The following is a 25,204-nucleotide window of genomic DNA, read 5'->3' on the forward strand; positions in this document are numbered from 1 at the left end:
AAATAGAAAATCCCAATCTTCCCATCTTATCTAAAGCATGTCCTCGGAATGCGGGCCATTGTCACAGAGAAGTGTTTGCTTGGCGGACTAATGGGAATCGTTTATAGTGTGTAACATGTTTTAGAGGATCAATTAAAACCCTCTAAGCATTTCGTTTCACTGTAACTATAGCTCTGCGTTGTACTGCCAGTTGTAACATAATTTAACAATGTGTGCAAGTCCTCAGACAACGATCTCAATAGCCTGGGTGTGTCTCTTCCTTATGGAAGGCACATCTGTAAACCATACAGGCCAATCTGGTAGTATCCATGTGCTGAACAGCATGGCTGTCAAAAGCCATATTGCCAGAGTGACCCCCTAATGAACTTCCAGTGTCTATTTTCAAACTGTTTTCAACTGGCTGCACCAATTCTTCACAAGATACCCATACGGCCATTCAATGACCTTGGAAAATGAACGGTCTTATTAAACTTCATTGACCCCAAAGAGCAAGGAAACATGGTACACACAGCTGAAAAGCTGTAAGATGTTTTCCAAGAGTTTCCAAAAAAGCCTTGAATGGCAAAGATTTATAATGCAACTACAGCCAATCACGGGACCTTTGGATTACCCGAGCAGGACTTTATGGGACGTCTCAAACTAACTTAATTGATTGGTATGTGTTACGTGAAGTTATATGCACTCCATGTTTTAACACCCTTTGGACGAGTTATCTGTACATGAGTATATAAGGTTGTCACTCATTACTCATTGACAGAAGAGTGTATGGCAAGGCAATACTGACCCCTCTGCACACTCAAAAGAGACCACTTACAAAAATGTAGTTTTCATTTCACACATCCCCGTTCAAATGTTGTCAAACAGCAGACCACCCCACACACCCCCCTGGAAGTCTGAGTCCTCTTGACAAAAGCAGTTTATTGATGTGTTTTTTCCCCTCAAAGCTCTTGACATTTGAGTTCAAGTAATAGAACATCAGGACCCAGCTATAGCATTCAATTTGAGTTATCAACATGTTCCACAATTGGACTAGCATCCTTTAAAGGCTAAAAGATGTATTTGTCTAGCAGCATCTCTCATTCGGTATTCTTGATAAACGTTGACATGTTTTAACAGGGAACAGAGCTCCATCGCCAGCATATTTTAGTGACAATGCTGTTACATTAAAGGAGTTACCAATATATAACTACATTTCATTATATCCATGGGATTCCAAAAAGCAAACCTATGTGTATGGGATGGTAAAAAAAACAACCCTAAAGCGAGTCAGGAAGGCATTGGTAGAGACATGCAATAATCATGGTCTCAAAGAAAATAATTGATTAAGTAGACTCCATAGGCTCAAATTGTGTAAGAAAGCTCACATACCAGCACATTTCCTGAGCGTTCAGTGTCAACTACCTGTCACATTGTTTTTTTTTAAGACAATTAAGTGCATTCACATTAACATTTGCTTAGAAACCCCATGATATCCCACCTCTTCAATACTGCAGTGCACAGGTATGTCCTTAGTTGTGCATATGGTCTGCGCCATTTCTGAAGTCTGTTCCACTATGTTACCAGGGCAGCACTGATGTTTACTGAATGACAAATTAAAAAAAAGGCAAATTCCACAACTACACATTAAAGAGCTTAACTTGACTACACTAGTGCTGACAGCAGAAAGCACTGATGTTTATTGCAGTGCTTCAGGACGTCATGATGATGGGGATTTTTGCTTCAGCTTGTAAGGGGCTTGCCATACTCTGTACGATACCAGAGTAGACTTTATTTTCACCAATCAAATGTTTAAAGGAAACACATCTATGGTAAGTTGAATATTGTACACATCTATATATTTTCCACTTGATTATACATAAATAGATATAAGCTATTCACTAAAAAGTGGTTATGAAAGAAATAAATACAAAATAAGAGTCTGAGCATGATACTTCATGTGCGGAATTGTACTATTTTAAAATGTACATCAGAAATACATTATTTTAACTCTGATTAAAATATTTATTTTCCCAACTTAATAGTAGACATAAATATACTCTTATATACCTTTTTTTCCAAAATATGTGTTTTACTTTCTTATAAATAAAGATTTCATTGGGAAATAAAGTGTCCTTGCAAAAAGTATTATTCCTTTCTTTTTTTTCTTATCTGAATTTCAACGACACCCACAGCCTTCAACAACCATGTCTTGATAGTTTTTTAAGATCACTTTCTCATGTTCGTCCAGGTACAGCAGGGAGATTGGACTGAGGTCTGTAGGCACACAGCATGCCCTGGGAATGTTTGTATTTACGGAGTTCACCAAAGTCTGGACGATGGCATGATTGGTAGAATTGAGGTGGTCTGCCAGTGGAAAGGGACACTCCCCATGGCAGTAGAAGGCATGGTACCCTGGCGGGGCCACAATCCAGTCGTTCCAGCCCACGTCGCTGAAGTCCACGTAGAGGGAATGCCTCCTGCAGTTGGCTTTGTGCTTCTTCCTCTGCTTGTTATTATTACGCACCTGCCTCTTCTCCCGTGTGTGGAGAACCTGTCCCTTGCCATCGTGGCTGAAGGTCACCAGCAACGGCCTCATCTGAGGCCACGAGTCCTCGTCCTGGTGCAGTGACCTGCTCACCCTCACGTGTCTCCGCGCGTCGCTCTCCTCCTCCTCCGCACTGTCCAGGTGGACCACCTCCACCATGAAGCCCTGGTTGGCGTGCCCCTCCATGGCCCAGCGGATGACCGCCGGACTCACGTCGAAGCTCTCCCACTTGCTGAGAGCGTGCTGCACCAATCTGGTGTCTAGGAGTCTCGTGATGGGCTCTTTGAGGGGCACGGCAGGCTTGAGAACCTCATGGATGTTGATGCGGTGGTAGCCGGTGCTGCTGCGGCTGCTGCTGCTGCTGCTGTGGTTGCTGCTGCTGCTGCTAGCGATGGCGCCCATGACTTGCTCCCTGTAGATACGGAGCTCTGCTGAGGTGACAAGCTCCTCCCCCGGGACGGAGGTCAGGTTGAAGAAGAACCGCTGCGTAGTCTTCCCACCGTGACTGCTGAGTTCTTCTGACGACTCTATGTGTGTGGGGCAGAGAAACAAACACGTCAGGCAACCTTTTCCCTCTCACTGAGATGGCTTTTCATAGCTGCTGCTTTACCACAATTACTCGCAATTAGTGCATATTCACTCACAAAACAATTATATTTTTGGTGTTCAGAAAATGACTCCTCAAGTGGCATGGTTCGAGCTAATGTTTAAACCCAGAAGGAGGTACAGAGAGGCAAACTTAGGCTTAACCAGTGCTCCTTGGTTGTAGGCCAAGTCCTCACCACAGCATGCCAAACAGCTATTTTTTGTTTGCAGTCTTTGATGGGATCTTGCCCATTTCCAACCACACAAAGATGTCCCTGCTAGACAACCCTTTCTCTTTCTCTTAACCATTTTGCGTCTACATACGGTCTTTCACATTGTCATGATCAACAAATACTGGGGCAAGAGGTCTGTAGACATAGAGGCTGTGGACTTAGAGTTTAGAGATTAGAGTTTGGGTACATTTGGCCAGTTCTAACAAATTACTGTTTCCATTCCTTCGTAATGGAAATCCTGGAAAAGTCTTGACATTTTAAAATTCCCTTTTCCAGGCCTGGTAAAGTCATGAAATGTAATAAATTCACTGGAGGTTTTGGAACAATCATGCTATTCGATTTTGTCATATGTATGTCTGATAAACTGTATTTGATTGTACTCCTTCAATAATAATGTTATGAGTATGGATTTCAGCTGTGACACAATTTCCACATCAATAGCCTAACTAGCCTGTAAAATAAGCAATAGGAAAGGTTGCTGTTTTTATTCAGTAATTACACTTAACCTGTGTAGTATTGTCTACAATTTGGTTGTGATAGGTCATAAGAGTTTCAGGAGGAGTCTTTGAAAAGTCATGGAAAAGTTCTGAAAAGTTGTAAATGAAAATGTGTGGGATCCCTGAAGTGAAAACGTTGGGGTCAACACAGGCATATCAGAACTCATGTTCTTGGCCTTCTCTCTAGTTACCTGGAAGACATCCAGAAATGTTGAAAACCTGTGGCTTTGCAGTTGTAGTGAAAGAATCACTGAAATAATCTAAAACAAGACTATGCACTTCAGTGGTATTCATGTTTGAAACACATGGCTTTACAAAGTAATTGTTCTCAGAACAAGTTTGAACTTGTGTGTGTCATTAGAAGCACATATTTTAAGTGATTCAAGTCTCCCTACATAGCACCATATTAAAGGTAGACATCTCTTTTCACTTCTGTTTAGCCACTATGTGTTTTGTTGCCACATTTCCAACTGTTAAATGGATCAAAATGAGTTACAGCTTAAAACAACAACAAAAAAAATGGCTTGAAATGAGAGTATATTTCAGGTAGACTGAACTAATACTTGCATATCAATGAAATTGGTCAACATCACTCCATAATAATTATGCAACACACCAGACTACTCTGCTTAAACTATGTTGTTGTTTTTTTTTATCTCTGCATAGTCTTTCTACTCCTATCCTAAGGCAGTTTACAAGATAATAGCACGTCACTACACAGACATAAAATGATGAGGACGGGAGACAGAGAGGGGACAAACCGAAAAGAGGTGTGTGTGTGTGTGTGTGTGTGTGTGTGCACGCGCGAGTGTGTGAGAAACAAGAAACGACACTTATTTCATTTTCCTTACCATCGTGATGAAAGCTTCTAATCGTGTTCGCCCGACTGGCAGGCTTTTCTGAATTCCTTGCCAATGACCCTTTATGTCTCCCGAGGATTTTCTCTGAAGTTGCAGAGTGCATGTTGTACAGATCCACCATATACTGAGGAATGACCGCCAACTTGCTTGGATTCGGTCTACGTTTCAGCCCAAACATGTTGAGCAAGCGAAGTTCGAATGTATTTAAGACGTCTTGTGGTGGATTTTGCCTTCCAGACTCGCTGTACTTCCGCCGGCCAACCTCGGGAATAAGTCCGGTGCAATCTCCGACAAACACCTGACCGAGCAACAGCACCATAACAGCACGGACAACGAAGACCATGATCACTCTCGTCTGATAAATGACAACTTGTCAATACTGAATCGCTGCTGTCACAGCGGATACAGCGATGTAAATGTTAATGAGTTCCAATTTGAAGTTGCCATGGTAGATGCAATTAGTGTAACTTACAACAGTATAGGCCTAAGTTTATGCCAGTATTTTCTGCTCATTCACAGAGCACGTTGCACCTTGGGTTCAAATTCAATTTACGCATGCCGATTAGGATCTCTAAAACGCAATAACTGTCCACAATCCATGACAAAATATATCATATTAAAGCGGATCTATAATTAAGAGGCGGGTCGAGGGGTCAGCACTTTCTGAGCCTAGTATGAGTGCAACTGAGATATGTTTATTTGCTTCAGTAGCCTACATTAATGCCAAATGCTTAGGCTACACCTTTACAATATCCAGTAAAAAATCATTGAGTTCTGATGTAATCAGTTGAGAGTTCAAGATTATAAAAAATAGGTTAACACGTCTCTGAATATACATTGTTAAAGAATAAAAATAGGGCTTTAAAACGCATTGGAAACTGTCGAGCAATTACAATCGATCAAATAAGGCACTGACGGATCCATTGACAACCTCCGGAACTGGAAGTAACAAGTGTCATACATCCACTATGCGCATGTAAAACTGCAGTCCGGTGCTCGGAGCAACCTTTTGGATAGGTGTTGTCTTTACAAGTGCAAGTTCATAAGATAAAGTCCAGGCAAAACTCAAGTCCCATGTCAGAGGCACTACAAACGGCGGCGCGTACCGATCCTCCCCATGACAGTCGAGCAGGTTCCAAAGAAATGTCTACGCTCAGTTTTGTCGAAATGCTTCTTCGCCTCTTCGTCTTTTTCAATCAGTTATAGAGTTGCTTTCCATTTCACATAGCACTTCTTCAAGCCGTTTTACTGAAAACAGAAAGCTTCCAGAGAACCGCCCGCCTCTTTTTACACATTCTAAAACAGTCGCTCTCGTTTAAAATAAATGAGAAAACATGTTTTAAGTCCAAGTTCAGACTGCGTCTTTACTGTTAACGTCGGCAAATACACCAGTGACTTTGAGTCAGGCAAATGAAGCAATGATCCACTCCGAACTCCTCTCGGAATGCGTTGCTCTCTCTCCACGGTCACAGCACGAACTCAGATGCGTGTCCTGTGAGCGCAGCACTTGATTGAGGCCGTGTCTCTTTTGTGGCTGTGATGTCACGAGCAAAAACACTGCGATTCATCACCAGCGGGAAGACTGTTCGTGCCACTGCGTTTAATATTTCCATACTTTGAATATGCAGTGACCATTCCCTCATCGTACACAGCAGAAGATATGAGACAGCTTTAAAGCTTTTTTTAAAGTTCTGTGACCATGACGCACATTCCAAATGCATAAATGAACTAGATAGGAACACATTATGTAGATTTTACTATTCTCAGGGCGTAATGAAATATATATATACACACACCTTATTTTTTTTTAAATAAGGTATAGCCGCCTACTTACTTTCAAGAAAAACTTCAGGCTTTAATTCAAAAGTTCATATTTGGGTACAGTGCGCCAACAAGTGGAGAAAAATATAGACTACTCTTTAGAAGAGCTTTACTTGCGGGATATCAGTGAAAAGGCTTTTATTCATGAATGCTATAATGTACATAAAATCCATGTGGGGGAAATGGATGCAAAAAAAAAACCTAAAATGTTAATTTAACTTAGAACAAGACCGCTCTGGTAGACTAATTACGAAGCTGATTAAAATTCAGGTTAACACAACACAAACAAATATTATGTAAACAGTTTTTACAATTCATCTGCAGCCACATTCATCCACAACCATGTCCTCATAATGTCTTAGGACAACATTGTCATTGTTGTCATAATACAACATAGAAATGGGGGACAACTTAATTGGAACACAGCAGGGCTGGGGAGTACCTTTAGGATCAAAGGAATGGACTAAAGTCTGCAAGATGGCATGGTTGGTCCCATTAAGACTTTCGCTCAAAGGGAATGGACACTCTCCGTGACAATAATTAGCCATATATCCCTGAGGCGCAATGATCCAGTCTTGCCATCCAACATCCTTGAAGTCAATATACAGCCGTCTCGGTTTGCAGACGTTGCTGGGCGTAACCGGTAGATAATAAGCACTTCTCTTTCTCCTCGATCTGCAGTGGAGCGGGTTCAAAGACACGACTACCAGCGACGTGTAGAATTGTGGAACTATATTGACAAACTGATGGGAAATGACATTGTCAAAATAAAGTGGGTCTAAAGTGTTGGTAAGCTGACTTGGGTGCAATATGAGAATCATGCCATAGTTTTTGATGGGTTTTCTCCAGGACTCGGCTATGTCTGTCAAATTAAACCGTACAGATCCAGAGAGGAGTTGCACTGACTGAGAAAAGAGCAGCTTTCGAGTGGAGCCGTGATTCACACCTTTAAGTGTGGTCTTCAGAACTTTGAAAAGCGACATACTAAAGGCTTGCTGACCGACGTCCTGTGACACGCGAGAGAAATCTTGCTTGAACTTAATTTCCAGCTGTGCCAATGAGAGTTGCTCAATTTTCTCGAGCACGGACATGTTGAAAAACAGATGCTTCTCCACACATTTAGGGCAATGGCTGTTCGATCCCGGGATAATTCTACCTGTTAGGTAAACAGAGCGTACGGGTTAGTCAATTCAAATGTGGAGCGCTTAGCCTAAAAAAAACTATGGCAACATTTTAGAACACCCCCCGCCCCCTCCCCTCTCGTGAAGTAGCGCAATATGGCACTGATCATGTATCAACGTAATCATGTCTATCAACTTACCTTGATCTTGGACATATCGCACTATGTTGCCACGGACACCAAATTCTGAAACCATACATGGATCATTTGTGGATACTGTTTTATCCTTCGCATGGGCCTTTTTGAAAATTTTCCAAAGCAGAGAAGGAACAGTGCCATGCGCTGACGGCCTAGGTCGACTAGACAGGCCCAGCGTCTTTAAAATTAACTGTTCTTGAAACTCTGGATTCTCGCTAATGTTAAAAGCAGACACATAACAAATGCTGATTAAAAAGATCAAGGTAAAAGTTGAGCCAGCCATATCGCACAATGGTCAGGTCTGTCTGTATCCTCCGTCCTTTCCCTCGTTTCTATCTTTAGATTCAAAGGTTGTTCCAGGACTATTGATAACAAGGTGCCAATTGCTAGATTAATCCTGATTGGCCAAGACTGACAACATGCCTACAAAAGGGTGATAGATAAGGGGCACCCTAGTGTGATGGATGGCGATGCGCGTGCGCAAACGATTCAAACCTGGCTAGACGACGGCTAAATTGTGCACCACAATTACTGTTAGTATTGTCTTAAATACTGGATTTGGTCTGCATAGATTAAAAAGCAATTGACATCTGGTTTAAATTAACTGAATCATTAGGCAGTTGAATATGGCCCTAAAGATCTGCGTGCACAATCCCTTTGAAAGTGGCAAATCTTGTAATCCAGTATTGCAGACAAGAGTACTTCTCTGTTATTTGCTTGCAGAACAGAATCATTGTTTTCATCAGACACATTCCAGACCTGAACGGTAAGAGCACTGACAAGACATGGATTGATCCATTAGCTCTTAGCTGATAACAGTTCCTTGGCTGAACCTTGGGAATGCATTCCATTTGATGAACTGTAGTGAGTGAATAACACTGGACAGGCCAGAGGATTAAAGGTACCCTCTGTATACCAGGCCAAATGAAAAGCAACCGCCTGAAATCAGCATATCCCTTCTCTATTTTATGCAGTTTTCTGTCTTTGAAGAGTTGGTAATTTTTACTAATTCTGTGAATAATTATATGGATTATTATGGTGGCACCACCATTGCTAGACGAAACATAAAACAACAGTCAAGAGTGTTTCATTCATATAAGAAGTACTACTGGTTTATTATGTCACAATATGTAAGACAATATCAGATGGGAGTGAAACAAAAATATGGTTAATATTTTCAGTAATGCATGTCTTTGCTGGTGATACATGTTTCAAGAGAAAGGATGCATAAATAATAATAAATACATATTTTTGTTCAATTTGTTTGAATAGTATACTGTGATTTTTGAAGTAAATGTCTGCATGGGTGGGCTTATGACAAAGGCATGATGTGCTTTTTCCCTTTGCTATCCTGAGTGAGCTTTTTGGAGGAAGTTATGCACCTTCCATCAGATAAACACACTTCAAAGCAATCTCATGCAGAAACTAAGATTAATCACATTTGGGTGCACATGAACGCATGTGTGTGAGTGTGTGTGTGTGTGTGAGAGAGAGAGAGGGAGAGAGAGGGTGAAAGGTTCATCATACTCATAACATTGCACTGTTTACTGGGATAGATTCTGAGATAAGACATTTGTAAAACAATGCACTGTGGTCCTTTCATTGTAGCAGCAATCACACTTTGTGATATTACTCATGACGATGTGAAATATAGTAAGGTTGCAAACACGGGCTGGCCACATAGAGGTTGTGGTGTGCACACAGGGTTTGAATGAATGATGTCTGTATCAGGTGAGGAGTTAGTCATACTACTACAACTGCACAGTCAATGGTGTTTGTTATGTCCTTATGTTTCACTTTAGATTGTAATTTATTCTGTAGTACAGCAGATTTGATCATATCACACTTCACACAAAGGCCCCTGTTTCTCACATTTGCTTTCCAAATGACTACGCCATTGAAGCTTTCTGAAATCAATCATTCAGAAGTACATAGGGATGTTTTGTGACACGCGGTAATGTTAGACATCATATTGAAAATCATTTTTACCAAGCTGACCACAGGGACTTCACAGATCCCATAACAAAACAAGGGGAAGTCTGTCATATTTGCAGGATATCATCTTAAATGGTGTTGGAATAGGCTGACACTGTGATATCCGCTTTATGTCCTAGATATCAGGATGAGGTGATGTGTGGACCCTCTCTCTGACCACATGCAAAGACCGTGTACCGTGCTCAAGCTTGGCAGCCATGCTGCTTTGGGCTTTTTAATGCACTCAAATGGCATCTGAATAAGCTTAGCATTTTCATCCTCACACATCTGACTGAATAGCATGCCGGCTAAAAGTGTTGGCTAACAGAGGAGAAAGAAATGCTGGTATCGATATCAAAATGTATTTCTCTTGTATTTCATCAAATGCATTTCATTTTCTATAGCCTAATATAAATAACTGTATCGTCTATTTTGAAGTTAACATTTGGGCATCTGAGGATACAGGATAAAAACCTGCAGAATGTTACACAAAGAATGGTCCGAACCAAACATGCAATTAAAAAGTAATGTAATGTGAGCTGTGTCCCCTCAATGTCTCTAGTCATGACAGAAGATCTCATCCAATTATAGAGTGGATGTGGGTGCTAGACATTACCTCAGTGGCACAAACAATCATCTAGTGTCTGCTCTAAAACCCAGTGACAGTCTCAAGGTGGGTAAAGGAATTACAATCCTGAAGGCTGAGATGCTGTGATTTAGAAAGGGGAACAGAAATGCATTGGGGAAGTACAAAGGCTACAAATTTAACTTATAGACAATGATTCTATACATATGGGACAGGGTATGTCTGATTTTTTTCAGCAGTTTTTTTGTGTTTTTCCTTTTTGGAATGATTTATACAGTCAGTGAATGACTGATACAAAAAAAATGTTGGCATTGGGACTAATGGATTTGCGTGTGGTGTTTTCCCCATTGCAAATGTTCTTCTCCTAGATGTGCCTCAGACCTCAGACTTCTTTAAAAACCTAACTGTCCTGTGTTGACATTTTGGAGAATTTGTAATTCCAGTTTGGGAAGTCCCAGTGACTTCTTTTCTCTGGAAAATACATCTGTCAAATACACTCAGAGATGGAAAATATCAGGAAAAAGTTTTTAATATTATTGACAACACAACTAGTTGGTTTCTTGCATAAAAATGTGTATGGGCACAGAAAACAACAGGAAAACAACTAATATGTTTTTCAAAAATGTTACCTGTCCATTTCAAAACCTCACGTTGCTATTATTACAGTGTATGTGGTAAACAGAGTTTAGAACCAACTCATGTCTTTCTTCACATTCAGTGTTTTCAAGTAAACTAGATTTCTATAATTGTAATTGTCACTGGAAGAAAAGAAAACACAAATGAAAGAGAAGACGGAAATCATTATCACCCTGATCTACAAACCGTACAACAAATTACTGACAGGCTATTTGTCAAACATTTCGTTTTTCTTTTTAGCTCAGGTGTTCTGAAACACCGTGTTTGATTAGCTGTTGTTTGTGTCAAAACCCATAAATCATGAACAGCTTTATAGTAGGCTTGTTTTCAATGTCTATTCTTTGCTTGTCATCACACTGTCAGTGGCATGAAAACTATAAAGCACAGGTGCAAATTTGTGATCTTTTATGTCAAGATAACCATCACACATGTGGATCTTTTCTCCTTTATGAAAGTACCTGTAGGCATGAGGTAAACAGGTTAAACACCTGAAAACCCAAAACACTTTGTGCACAAGCTGCTCACCTGTATGAAATTGATTTCACACCCACACTGGTGGTTTATTGTGATGGTACTCCTCGATGGTGAGATTTGTCTTTCTCACTCTCAGACCTTGAAGGATCCTATGTCGTTTGCATTTTGAGGGATGAGCGCTAAGCTATATTGGTCCTGACGTTCTATTTTCTTTCACATTCTTCTGAAGTCAGGTATTGCCACATGTGCAGACATATGCATACACACACGTTGACATTATACTGCTCAAACAAAACAATTATTGAACAAGCCGAGGAAGAAACTCAGCAGTGTGTGTCCAGAGCTGGTCTGTCTGGGATACTCAAAAATGTTGGGATAAAGCTGTTTTCTCTTTCCCAAAGCACGACTTTCCAAGGAGGGGAAAGAGGAAAAAAAGTGCAGGATGACTGGTATGCCTTGAACTGAGTGAGGAGGCTGGACAGGCAATCTATATTTCACCATGTTGGCTTAGCTGTCGGCCCTCTGCCACAGCTGTCAATGTGTGTGTCACTGAGCTCTGGGCTACCAGCAGCGTTCCACCCCCCCTCCCACCTTCCTATGATCTGCACCCGCAGTCACTATCATTTATTGTGCAATATAAAACCCATGCAAGTGTGCTCATAGGATCTCCAGAGAAACTACGCACAAATGCTTCACACATGTGTGTTTTAAAATATATCACTCTTAATTAACAACAGAAACTCCCACAGTTACACGTGGGACCTACACAAATATTGACATGACACAAAGAATTGGCTGATGGTGTTAGGTGGTTGGGCGCAAGTTTATTTAAAGAGGGAAAAATAACATTTTTATCTCTCGTAAGTGTTTTTGCATTATGTTCTGAGCCAGATGACATTCTGTTCTTGTTAAATTGTGGATGAAAGATGCACTGTGGTAAATATTAGAGGATCCCATCACACCTTAGTGTGGTAGGACATTTACTGATACTGAAAGTAATGTAATTTGCACAAAAGCTGTTTGTTACAAAACTGTGATGAGCAGATGTGAATATACAATTTGCTAGAATATTTAATATTGTACATTCACATCTGCCAGTCTGTTGTATTTCAAATGCTACTGACGGTCTGATTCTACTGTCTAATTTGATATACACATACAGACAAAATCATACTCAAACTGACACAAAGGTGTCACCAGTGATTTTAACAGTGACAACCTCTCAATCCGTGTATTTCAGACACAGATCATGTTGCAAAAGCAACTGCATGCCACCTCAAGAATGATGTCGGACCACTACTCAACAGCCCTAAAAACATATTGTGTTATGACGATTGTTTTTGCCACCAATAGATCCTGCACAACATGTAAGAGCTACAACAGGCTGCATTGCACACATTCCACTGTAATTGTACACTTGTTGTCTTCAAAGGGAAGCAGTTGTAGTCTAGATTCAAGGAATCTGGGATACAACAATAAGCCACACATCCGTCCAGCCCAAAGCCACAGGCTATTTAAAGATACAGTAGGCTGTACTTTTTTCCCCACCAAATGAAGCACCCACCCTTCCGCTACGCTACATATTGGAAACAGATGCTGTTGGTTGTGATGCTCAGCTAATTTCTGTGGATAGGGCCTTTTTTTGTGGAACTGCCATTGCGCTCTTAGTGAACCAAGTCAGCTCAGTATGGTGACTGGACGACGGCCATCTTTGGACAGAATCATTTCAGTCCACAGGGAGCAGACACTTGAGAATGACAACACGTGACACAAAACTTCAGCGACTGACCAAAAGGAACTCTACTTCGGGGATGGTAACTTTTTGTCCTCCTGAATGTTGCGACCATCATATTCTCTATCATTTAAGCAGGAGCAAACTTCAGAATGGGGCCGTTTTTAATTGCATGGCCGAATCAGTTATTTTCAGTATGCAAACAAAGTATTCTCATTTTTTTCGTAGCTTCATGATTATTGACAAACAAATCTCACTTGTAGCCAACTACATTGCCAACAAATACTAAGCATCATTTTGAGAAACTTGAAAGACATAAAACTACAATGTAAAACACATGAGCATTCGGCACACAGACTGGTGAGTCGATTGCCTATGTGTAAACGGGGGGAAGGTTGCAGGTGAGTCAGGACGTGGGGAATACCCAAATCAGGATAATTACAGAGCTTCAACATGACAGGTGAACAATTTCCTGCTCATAACTAAGATGGATAAATGATCAGAGAGGGGTTTAATCCAGCAGACCACAGTAGTTCTTGGGGTTTAAAGCATTCTTCTTTCATTGAGTGGCACTCAACAATCAATTATTTGGCTTTTTTGTGGTTGCAAGTCCTCCTCCCCCTCTCTGGGTCTGAAGTGCTCAGCTGTGTTGTACAACGACTGTTCAAATCCTCGTTTGGGATTCAGATCATTAGAACATCTGCTATCAGTTAAAAGGCTCAAACATCACATTTTGATGTCTTAATAATAAATGCCTTGAAGTATCGTAGGCTCTCTCTGTAAAATATGCACTGCGCATACAGTATTGTAATTAATTTACATGTGTTTGCGTAAAAACAAAAATCCCTCTTACCATAATAACCTTTTCGTTTAAAACACTGCAAATTGCAATGAGCAAACTAAATGTAATTACACACTTGGAAAAACTAATGTTAAAAAAATCCCTGTTATTTTTTTTAAATGGCTTCTGCCGCAGATTAGTGTGTCCCTTGGAGCACGAGCACTCTTCCATTTAGCCTGGAAAGTTCTCGCTTGAAGTCTTGGGGGGGATGAAAGAGCAGAATTGAATAAGAGGCAAGGATGTAATCACTGCTGGCTAAGAGACAAGTGATGCAACCCATCGGAGGATTTACAGACCAAACATGTGGCAACACGTGTTCCAGGAGTCTGGAAAAGCTGTAGAAGAAGAAGAGAGGGGAGACGCACCAAACTGTCAATCACGCAGATGTGTGAACAATGTCGACGTGAACCTGTGTCCTGACAACGAGCAGGTACGGCAACGGCTCTGTCTTCAATAACTCACAAGTTCTTTTAGTGTGCTTTCAACAGCCCCATTATGGGAAACTTTCATCTGTTTGGGCAGAACAAGAAGAGCCTCTTTAAGAAACCAGTGGAATTAAAAAAAGCACATTACAACTCATGGATAATGCAATCTCATGAGGAGTTCACCATGACAGACTTCTCATATGACAGGGACTGTGCTATCCAGATTTTGGTTTGGCTACATCTACTGTTTGATTTTTGTCCAGGGAACAACACCCAGGTGGACTCCAAATGCAACACCACTGCCACTGCTGAAGCAGAATTCAACTCAAGCCAGGCACCTTCTGAGCTGCCATAATCCTCTGCTTTGTCGCTTCATTTCACATGTAAACAGCTGAGAGAAAGCCATGACAAATGTTCAGGTGACATTTTATTTTTCTTTCAGTTTAATCCCATTGTGATATGTTTTAATGGAGAATATAAGATTAACTTTCAAGCACATACTACTATGTCACAGTGGCAGCCTAAACAACACATAAAGGTCATCTTGCCTGGGGACAGCCTCAGAACACACTTCAAATGCATTAAAATGGAACAGGGAAAGTACACCCTGGACATACTCACAACGTGCAGTGGCATGACTGGCTCTGATGCCACTGTACACAGCAGGGTGTACCCCCCCTTCTCCTCCTCCTCCTTCCTTCCTCCTCCTCCATCCCTTCTTCTCCCCCCTTTTCCTCTGTCTGCCATCAAGGGCAGGTGTTTGAAGCCGCAGGGGGCTGGGCCCTGTGCCAGGTGAGTCTGTGGGGAGAGAGACAATGAGCGTGGTGAGGTTTAGAATTACCCCCACCATACTGAATAAGACACCACCAAGACTCTGCAGCTGGGGCCGGGATTTCTGCCTTTTGTGCCAGATGAAGGAGAGAGAAAAGTGTTGGCCAAACAATGCTGTCATTATAGGTGGGAAGAGGGGGAACATGTCACTACCATGTTTTGTCACAGATGGCTATTTGTATGAAACTTGGAGACATTGTTGATATATGGGGCAGGTCTGACAACTCTGGTGTGTGTGTGTGTTCATCCATTCACTGCCAAGGTGTCAGCATTGGATTTGATCTGAATCTGTCTGTGCAACAGGTTACGCGGAGTCAATCTATCAACTAACATGAGGCTTAAATGCTGTTTGCATGTCAGAAAAAATATGGATTTATTCTGTATTTCAGATTACATTATTAAGCTGTCGATGCACAGATGTCCATGTTTGTAAACCACCTTTCAGGTTCACTAAAATAATGTTTTGCACATCGTCCCTCTCGAACAACTAAATAAAATGCAAACTACCCATCAGAGTCAGAATATCTGCTCTAATGAAGGCCATGCGGCTGAAATATTGGCATGTTTGTTCTTGACTTGACCAAAAATAAACGAGCAAACTAGAGATGAGCCCAGTTCTAATGAAAGTTGTAACTAAGGTAGTTAGTTTGGAATCGAAGTCATTTTGGTTTAGCACCACATGCACAGACTGGGAAGGCGCATTCTCTCAAACAAATCGATTCAACTAAATAAAATGACCAGCAGCTCCTCTGAGCTCAGCCTCCAGTATATGGATATATTTCAAATGTCTCAGTTCAGTAGCTGAGCACCGGCATTCTTACAGATGCCATGTACGATAACCATGTGAGTGTGATGAAGGATAGTAGAGTTTAATGGCTTCATCCTCCAGCTTGTTAACACCGAGTCAGAGGCAGCACAAAGCCTCCATCTGTTGTTGTTCGACATGTTGTAGTCAACAGCATATTTGAGTTAAAGGATTTTGTTAAGGGAAAAAAACACATGAAAGTAGTATTGTACAAGTGTAGATAGATTAAAAAAAAACTTACCAGCTTTGTCCTCTGTCTCAGAGTAAGACGGCAGCACTGACAGATTTGCAGTGGTCATTTCGCCCAGTGCGTGTCATCAGCTTCCTGGACTGGTCTAATCCACGCTCAATCCCAAAATGATTCGTACTGAGTGTATCTGTCACATGCTGGTGACTCGGACAGAACCTCATCAAAGGCCATCAGGACGGGAACAATGTCTATGGCATGTGCTTCCTGTCATTAATGTCACGGTGAGTCACCAACTTCGCAAACATTTTAGCTATATCATTAGATTAGTCAGACCAAGCACCTCATCGACCGCTCTGCACGCAATGAAAACTTGGTGAGGTAGAAACAGCTCTGCATGGTTATCACACAACTTGTGTTAAGACACACACATACACACACACACACAAATAGATCAACTAATAATTAACCTGCGTGTTGAGAGTTTATATGTATAATCCCTGGAATTTGTGGGTGGGTTCAGGCTGAACTCCCCAGACACACCTGTCTCTAGACAGACATGTAACAGAACTATACACTAGGAAGCTGAATCTTTAATCTTTAACATTAGTTCTGCTGTCTACTCTGCTTGCATAAATGTGCCACTGTTCGTGTCAAGGCAAATGTGGTAAAAATGTCTTGGAGCATTTTGAAATGTACCAATAATGTATCATTAAAACTATAAATATGAGGATGCTTTAATATAGCAATGACAAAAAGCCTCCTTTGACAGATGCAGCATATCGGATGTATTTACAGGAAAAAATGCTATTATCAGGACCCCATTCACCTGTACACAGAGCTTGTAAAACGCTTGTGCTGTGCCATACTGTATGGGGCAGGTCTGGCTTACGTGCTCCCATCTCAACAGCAGGAAGTGTGTAGGATTTTTTCCCTATAGACACACACAGAAAATAACTTTCACTCAAGAGTTCGATAATGAATTTCCAATTAAAAAGTGATTTTAAACAGTGGTGATAGACACTAGATAAAAACGGGCATGTCCATGAGGACTAAACCCTCTGCTAAAGTTGTCCCCAAGGGACTGGAAGAGGAACTCACAACATTTAATGTGCTCTTAAATCAGATGCCCCCTGGTGGCTGCATTTACAAACTACTCTATGCAAACTGATTAGATTCATTCACTCAGTTAACTTGTTCAGAAATATGAGTATACATGGGTTAATTGTTAAATAAATACGAGCATACACAGGTTAATTGTTAATCTGTATTGATCTTTACTTTATGCTGAATAAGGGTTTGGCATTGAGCATAACAGTGATGAGGATATTGTGTATAGTGCTGGAGATGACCTTACAAGTGGTGAATGGACATGTTCACATTTACAGTGTTTAACATACTACTGATAACTGACTTACAGTTAACAATGCTAACAGGTCATGAATAAGACCTATATAAAGCCATATCTATAAAAGCCAGAGTAGGATGTCCTCAAATAAAGCCCTACAGTTAGGCTGACAATTTATTTAGATACCCTGTTTGATGTGAGGGGAAGTCTCCAGGTCTGAAACAGAAGTTGGCGGCTCGTGGTAAACCATGATTGTGAAACGGTGGGTATATGGTCAGCTTAGTGATGTGTGGCTGGATACACTTCTGCACAGAACCCACCACACAGGCAAAATACCATCAAAGATAAGAGATACTGGGCTAAAATGGTCCAACTTTATTCAGTAAATGAATTATATTCCCTTCAAGTGCAGTATTATGCAAAATTGTGAATTACAGATTATATTTGGTTATATTGTTTTATTTTACAGAAGATGATAGACAATCCAGTTTACACCTGGTCATAGGCTACATGTTCACTGAGCTGTGCAGTCTTACTGCATTGTGTTCATCACATCTACATGGCATCCGTGATCATAGAAATTGTATAACATAAAGATAACATGGTATATCCCCCTCCTCTGGAGAAGAACAGCCAGCATCATATCATAGCAATACATAAAACAGGATCAAGCTGAATTACAGCACTGAACATGTGGTGGTGGGCATGGCACACAACTTTCCACTACTCCCCAAGAGCCCAATACTATGGAGATCCATTTGCTTTTCTGCACCCATCCTTATGACGAATTCTACATGCTAAGATGGATTGCATAAATAAGAGTTTAACATTACAGGAATGTAGTCTTGTGTGTACCCATTTTTGAAGACTGAAGCACTCACTGACAATGTTTATGAGCTTTCAACCTTTATTATCCAAAAATTATATGTTCCTTTCTTGGAAAAGATCACCTTGAAGTTCAGTGTTCCTGAGAACTCATTTTCATAGGTATCGTTACCATACTTCCTTCTAAAAATGAACCCAAGAAGTGTATAGCTCAAAAAAGTATAACATTGATTGCATGTCTACACAAACAGGTCATTGACAAATGTAAGTGAGACATAATTTGTGTTGATTATGTCAGTTTGTTTTAATCAGAAAACATGTCCACGGATGATCCAAAACAGGATTTAAAAAATGAGCAGCAGACCAATCAGTTGCTAGTCATTACACTGAAAAAAATGATTCCATGTTCTGCAGTAAGCAAATCAATGTACAAATCAAAGTACTATAAAAAGACCTGGATCTTCAGGGGTGATAGACAAGACTGTCTTCGCTTCCAAATTCTAATCCGAGTATTTTCTCAGCCTGGTTATCCAAATGTTTTCCCAGCTGCTGTTGCTTACGAGTTAAAGTTGTCTCCAGGACAATACAATTACTTGGTGCGATTCAATATTTTAACAGTCTTCCTACCATAATGGTAGTAGCTGTAACTAGACGATACAGTTGTCAGCGCCGTGATGTACCTGTGGACAACGACAACGTTTAGATAAGTGCACTTGTTTAAACTCCTCATAATAACCAACTGGTCAGTACATGTGAGCAGATGACAGGTCAGGTCATGGTTATTAAATCACTTGAGAAGAGGCTATTACTTACCACAGAGACTGCAGCAGCAGACTGTCTGTATAGTGAAAGACGGGGGAGGCCACAGAAGCTGCCACCAAGAGCAACTGAATAGCCGTATTCACCTGCAACAGGCAATGCTTTATTTTATTAGTCAATGGGCCACATAAAATCTTAACGGAGTTGGGGCAGCTGCAGTAGTGCTGTTACAGTCTTGTACTAAGTAAACCAAGAGTAAGACTATTCTATGTTAATTCACATTTCCTTCATGTGCTCAAGTAAGGTATGGGCACACAGGGAAATGTCTGCTTCTGTTTTTCTGCCATTTCACCAAGAAAGCTTCAAAGATTCCCTGCAATTTCACCTCCAACGTTTTATTCCATTTCTACCACAAAATGATATGATATTATATTAGCCCTCCACCAGTCATGTATTAAATACAATTTTTCCAGTTACCAATATGTTCCAGCACTGACTGACGAATCTTGGCTTTTTACTGGACACATTAGCCTCTAAGCACACATTTTATGCTTGACCTTAATGACCGTAATGTCTTCTGTGGAAATTCAGACCTTAAAGATGCTTACTTCTGAAGATATGTAACAAGACAAGAGGTTGGGGAAACTGACCTGAGGCTAAAAAAATATGCATCTGTCTGCTGAAACAGCAAGCATGTGCACAATAATATATTTTTTTTATCTTCTTCACTAACAAAAACATTGCTGTGTTCCAGACAACTCATAAGACTTTACAGCTGAAGCTTTTAATATTTCAACCTGAAAGTCGGTAAAAGTTCAGAAATTGAAAAAAGAAAAAGCATTTTTTCCTTAAAATATCGTCCTGTCCTTAAGTTGTTCAGTAGTCCAACCTGGTACTTCTGGTGTCAACACCTGAAAAGATATTTCCCCTTTCAAATAAAACAATGTGAAGAACAAGGGTCCTACCTTGCTTATGAAAGTTGGCTTCAACTGAGCAGTGGTGTAGCAGGGATTGAAGAACTTGCTGAGAGTGACCTGGTGAAATAATATATATTTTCAATACAATAAAAAGGAATAATTTTATATCCATAAGAACAAAGATCTTACATGTTTTGGCAATTAATAAAAATGAATAAGTATTGTAAATAAGTGATTCTTCTAAAGCTGGGAATAGACCTCCCGATTTTTTTCAATCGCACTCCATAAGATCGATATTGAGTAGATCAAATGGAAACAGAGTCAGGTGTAATTGGGAGTTCGTTTTTGAGCACCCGGAGAAAATAAATACTCTTTTCTGATTGGCTGGTGGGTTGGCTATTAATTCTGAATAACGGGACACCTATGAAGTAGATCTGGTAAAAAAAAAGTTTAATCACTGGAACATATCAATGCTTATAAATGGTAACTATAACAACCATAGTAGGATGACAGTTGAGCCTGGTATACGCGCACTACCCATGTTGCATATGGACCCGCAAATTAATCAAGGCTCCTCACTTCTCCCCTGCGTCAAGTTAGCGAGTGATTTTTTTGTTGATGATATGATGGAGCAGAACTATCCAGGGATGAGAAAAGAAAAACTACCAGAGTGTAATTGCGGAACAGCAGCCGGGTAAACTCGGGTGCTCCTCCTCATGGTTGCATGTAGCAATGTTAAACTTATCAGCTGATTTCGCCTACTAAATGACATCAGTAGCCTGAAATGTCACACATCCGAACCTATGCCTTTTGCGAAACATTTAGCCTACAGTTCAGCGTTCAAATGTGAATAAAGTGCAAAATTGTTTTAAAGTTTTTATTTCCATATTTCAAATGCAAGTCTGTATATTTTTTTTCAGGAAGCAAAGAAAAGGAATGAAAAAGAAAATTGTTGACATTTTTCTCTTCAACCTCAAACAGTTGACATAAACTGCATTTCTTCCACCAAATTTAACCTTACCTAAAATCACTGAACTAATATTTAGTTGCAGAACCATTGTTTTTGATAAGTGCTGCGCATCTGCGTTGCATAGTCAACCAACTTCTGGCACATATGAACAGGTATTTCTGCCCAGAATGAACAAACTACATTCCACAGTTTTTGTTTTGCTTCAGAAACTGTATTTTTAATGTCTCGCCACAGGTTTTCAAAGAGGTTGAGGTCAGGGGACAGGAACTGTGGAATGTAGTTCATTCATTCTGAGCAGAAATACCTGTTCAGCGCATAGTGCGTACTAAGGTACTAGAACCCTAGCGGCCACTGCTTCAGAAATAGGGCAGGCTCACAATATTGTCCGTGTGCATGGTATACGTGCCCTCCACTGGCCAGTACTCACATCATCGCAGTCTAACAATAAACAGAAATGCTAATCAGAGGTACCCGTCTAGTTTTATTCCATAAATATATTGTTTTTATAGACGTATAGAGTGGCTTGCGCTATCAAGAGCTTCCATTTCATGTGCCATAGGCTACTGCGGTGCGGCATATGTCTGTCAACATCGTAAAAACTATGGATAAAATTTCGCTCAACTTGGTGGAAAGGTGTAGCACAGGCTAAGGAAAACTCTGTCTCAAAGTATTTCCCATATAGTAGCCTATTAGCTCGCAACGACAGTGAAAGTGAAACTTGGAGAGTGGTGTCTCCACAGAGTGTTATATTAGATGTGCACTCAATCGCGATCGATGCAGGTAAAAAGTATCGACTGGTAGGTTAATAACGAAGGTAATTGGGATTATAGCAATTTTGCAAATGTGAGGACGGCACAACTTTGGCAAAAACGTTTAGTATGCACTTGTGGTGGTTGCCTACAGTTAATGTGAATCACAGACTATAACCAAAGAAAGTAAAAGAGAGGATTTGCACCAAATAAAGGCTGTGTTTGTGTTTCTACAACATGTTGGCACAAAATGTAATTTCTGTCAGAAACTAAGTAGGCTAAGCGTTTTTTCTATTGTCAACGTGAACTATGACTATGAGTGTGTCCATGTTCAGTATGTTTTTCATGTTCAGTATGTTTTTCATTTAGTCAAGCAGTGACATGTGGTTAAATTAACAGGGTGACGCAAGTCGGATAGAAGGTGGGCCTGTCTTTAGTAGCCTATTCCTGAATCCTCTCAAATCACATTAAAATAATGTGATTAGCAACCAGAATTAAAAAGAAAATCCTGGGTGAGACACCCGCGGACCCCCGTGTTATTTTTATTAGGCTATTAGTCCAAATTAAGTTAGAGTACTAGAGTGTAAGCCTTAAAAAAAAAAAAAAAATGCCTCAGATGTAAGTAATTAGTCAAAGAGTCATTGTGTTGTGTGTAAATAGAGGTTAAGAACGATAGTCTAGTTTTTGTTAATGAAATGTCAATTTATTAATATTGTAATATGTAATACCTTCTGATATTCCTGCCGTGACCATAATTTCTAAATCAGCCTTAAAAATTGGGAGGTCTGTTCCCAGTTTTACACAAAACAATCTGCATATCTTTTGCCCGTTTTTATAAACTGTTACTGAACACTACTTCATAATGTAATGGTTTCATGTATACATGGTCATGTTAATTTGTACACTGAGGCTGCAAAGATGCCACGTAATCCGTTTCAGACACATTGCCAGCATGACCAGACATAAACATCGGTCTATGCGGTCATCTGATTGATTCACCAGAGTTATGTCTCTCATAGGGAATGCACATAAAGGAGCTGTTCCAGGGTAAGAGAAGTTAGTAGAACATTAGCCATTTTGTGTAATTTATGTCATAAAACCACATACTGAACACGTACATTAACACAGTTGAAATGGACAGTGTAAATAAATTGGATTAACTTTTCTAAGTAGCATGCCTGCTAAGGGGGCCGGAACATCTTCAGTCTGGCAGAGTGGGCATTAGGTAGTTTTGTTTATTTTATTTATAAACTTACTGGAGGTGGAACAGTCTTGTATCGGACATAGAAAACGGCAGCTATCAGGGCAATATCCCTGGAGATGACCAGAGCAGTAAGAGGGGCTGTAAAAAAAAGAAACAATACAAAACAAAGACCTCAGAACAAAGTCCACAGGAAACAGGATGTGTTAAGCAAGCTATGTTACAAGACAAACGGCTCAACTAACTGAACTCAAAAACGGATTGCACTGCATTCGTGCAAGTATAACAAATCCTGTCAAACAGGCTTCAGTGCAAAGAGGAGAACTACTGGGTAGCTTTTAGGAAATACTGTGATGCGATGTGTCATTTGACCTGTGGATAGCCCGAGGTGAACATACCTGGGATGAGGTTGGCATAGGTCAGGCTGACATAGAGAACACTGATGAGGATCTTGTCAGCAAGAGGATCCAGAGCACTACCTAGAGCAGACTTCTGACTGGGCCAATTACGTGCAATCCAGCCATCCAACTGATAGAAGTTACACACATCAACCAGCACATGTTAATGGTCATGGAATCTATAAAGCTCTCTAATTTCAGGGTTATTAACCCTTTACATTTTGATATCAACTTACCAAATCAGTAGCTCCAGCTAACATGAAAAGGCCAAGTGATATGTGAAAGTAGCGCTCGACTATCAAGTAACCCAACACTGGGGCCAACATAATCCTGGCCATACATAGAAAGTTGGGTATCGTCCATGGGTTTTCATACTGACAGGGAAAAAAAATAGGATTACATTAAATGTGTCAAGGGGCACTGGGTTAGTCGCTAAAATGTCACAAATGGTTGACCACTTAGGATACATTAGTGAACAAAATGCAAACATACACAAGTAAACAAAAAACAAAAGTACCAGGAGCATAAGGTCACATACCAATGTTGTGACCTAGTTGAAAACGACAACTGACACTTACCAATTCTTTGAATTGAAAATGTTCGTGGTGAGGGGCTGGAGGCTTAGCATCTTGCTGACAAGATGCACTTTCCCTTGAATCCTGTTGAGATGAGCTTAGCTCTTCGTCCAAAATGGGTTTCTTTGGACGGGGACAACAAAAACCTCTCGCTCCAGAGTGAACAGGTAAATTTGCAAGTGGAACTCGGGCGTTGAAAACACGAGTGGAATCGAATAGTTGAAGGTTATAGTTACACACTGGAGGTTTTGACCGTAAAGTCAAAGATGTGAGATTGCGTGTCCTTGTCTTCAATGCTAAACAACTTTCCTGATTTTTTGGCAGCGGTGTAAATGAGACGGGCCAAGAGTGGCCCTGACAGTGATCACTAATACCCTCGCCGTTGAAAGTTGACTTGCGGTCATGTAGCCTGTCATTGTGCGCCAACCTCCACCATTGTCCAAGAGAGCAAACTTTTTGTTTTAAACGATGGTGCCAATTCAGATCTGTTCTCGCTTTCTGACACCATTCTGCTGACGCACCCTTGAACAGTTTGGGCCATTTAGTGACAGCAATATTACTACAGTTGAGGGTAGGTACGTGCCCTCTCACACAGCTGAACAAATTATTTTTGCAAACTGCCAAAAACATATCCGATTCTAAACCAGCTGCTAAACGTACAAGGCAAATGATCAAACTTCATCGATCTAACGTTAATTTATTTATTCTACTTATCTGAGAGGTGTCTGACACACAATTGCACAATTTCTTCATATTTTGAGGAATGTGAAGACCATCAACCACACCGCTCAACGTGTTCCATCTTGCCGTATTCCGTTTCGTTCGCGTTTGCGACAGTGCCTTCTTCTAGAATACTAGTTTACGCGTCAACTGACTAATTATAGGGTTATAATTTATGAAGTACACCCACAACTAATAACTAATGAACTTAATACAAATGATTATGTTAGGACCATACCAAGACTATTTATGAAAACATTTGGGTAAATTCTGTCGGGTTTTCCTTGAAGGACGTCCGTCATACGCATGCGCAAATGCACTCGCACGTAGGCTTCATCACCAACCACCTGCCTGGCATGGCATTATGAGTATTATATTAGTTACGTAAGCCATCTATCTCCCATACCCACATC

General features: G+C 40.6%; 3 protein-coding genes across 3 annotated transcripts; all 3 read right to left on the reverse strand.

Annotated features, from left to right (window-relative positions):
- Positions 1-898: 898 nt before the first annotated feature.
- bmp2a (bone morphogenetic protein 2a) lies at positions 899-6,207 on the reverse strand. The gene is made up of 2 exons (XM_076299322.1): positions 4,691-6,207; positions 899-3,051 (listed from the first exon to the last, which is right to left on the reverse strand). Exons 1-2 carry the CDS (start codon positions 5,040-5,042, stop codon positions 2,156-2,158), a joined length of 1,248 nt encoding a protein of 415 aa, XP_076155437.1. The 5' UTR covers positions 5,043-6,207; the 3' UTR covers positions 899-2,155.
- A 627-nt stretch (positions 6,208-6,834) lies between these two features.
- On the reverse strand, positions 6,835-16,441 carry gdf3 (growth differentiation factor 3). The gene is made up of 4 exons (XM_076299781.1): positions 16,384-16,441; positions 15,166-15,304; positions 7,842-8,053; positions 6,835-7,676 (listed from the first exon to the last, which is right to left on the reverse strand). Exons 1-4 carry the CDS (start codon positions 16,439-16,441, stop codon positions 6,835-6,837), a joined length of 1,251 nt encoding a protein of 416 aa, XP_076155896.1.
- Positions 16,442-17,862: 1,421 nt separating this feature from the next.
- On the reverse strand, positions 17,863-25,100 carry crls1 (cardiolipin synthase 1). The gene is made up of 7 exons (XM_076299325.1): positions 24,075-25,100; positions 23,733-23,870; positions 23,497-23,626; positions 23,154-23,239; positions 20,227-20,295; positions 19,316-19,407; positions 17,863-19,182 (listed from the first exon to the last, which is right to left on the reverse strand). Exons 1-7 carry the CDS (start codon positions 24,699-24,701, stop codon positions 19,092-19,094), a joined length of 1,233 nt encoding a protein of 410 aa, XP_076155440.1. The 5' UTR covers positions 24,702-25,100; the 3' UTR covers positions 17,863-19,091.
- Positions 25,101-25,204: the final 104 nt, after the last annotated feature.

Source organism: Alosa pseudoharengus, unplaced genomic scaffold (assembly GCF_046254945.1).
Source record: "Alosa pseudoharengus isolate Yale_2024_CS ecotype anadromous, Long Island Sound unplaced genomic scaffold, YU_APseudo_1.1 YU_APseudo_1.1_scf_22, whole genome shotgun sequence".
Classification (NCBI taxonomy): domain Eukaryota; kingdom Metazoa; phylum Chordata; class Actinopteri; order Clupeiformes; family Clupeidae; genus Alosa; species Alosa pseudoharengus.

Coding starts and splice junctions, on each gene's coding strand:
- gdf3 (XM_076299781.1), bottom strand. CDS start 16,441: ATGACCACTGCAAATCTGTCAGTGCTGCCGTCTTACTCTGAGACAGAG. Junction 15,305..16,383: donor TGAGACAGAGGACAAAGCTG/GTAAGTTTTTTT, acceptor CTCTCCCCACAG/ACTCACCTGGCACAGGGCCC. Junction 7,677..7,841: donor GCGATATGTCCAAGATCAAG/GTAAGTTGATAG, acceptor TTTACCTAACAG/GTAGAATTATCCCGGGATCG.
- bmp2a (XM_076299322.1), bottom strand. CDS start 5,042: ATGGTCTTCGTTGTCCGTGCTGTTATGGTGCTGTTGCTCGGTCAGGTG. Junction 3,052..4,690: donor TAGAAGCTTTCATCACGATG/GTAAGGAAAATG, acceptor CCACACACATAG/AGTCGTCAGAAGAACTCAGC.
- crls1 (XM_076299325.1), bottom strand. CDS start 24,701: ATGTTTTTGGCAGTTTGCAAAAATAATTTGTTCAGCTGTGTGAGAGGG. Junction 23,627..23,732: donor TAGCTGGAGCTACTGATTTG/GTAAGTTGATAT, acceptor AACTTCTATCAG/TTGGATGGCTGGATTGCACG. Junction 19,408..20,226: donor AGCCAACTTTCATAAGCAAG/GTAGGACCCTTG, acceptor TGCCTGTTGCAG/GTGAATACGGCTATTCAGTT.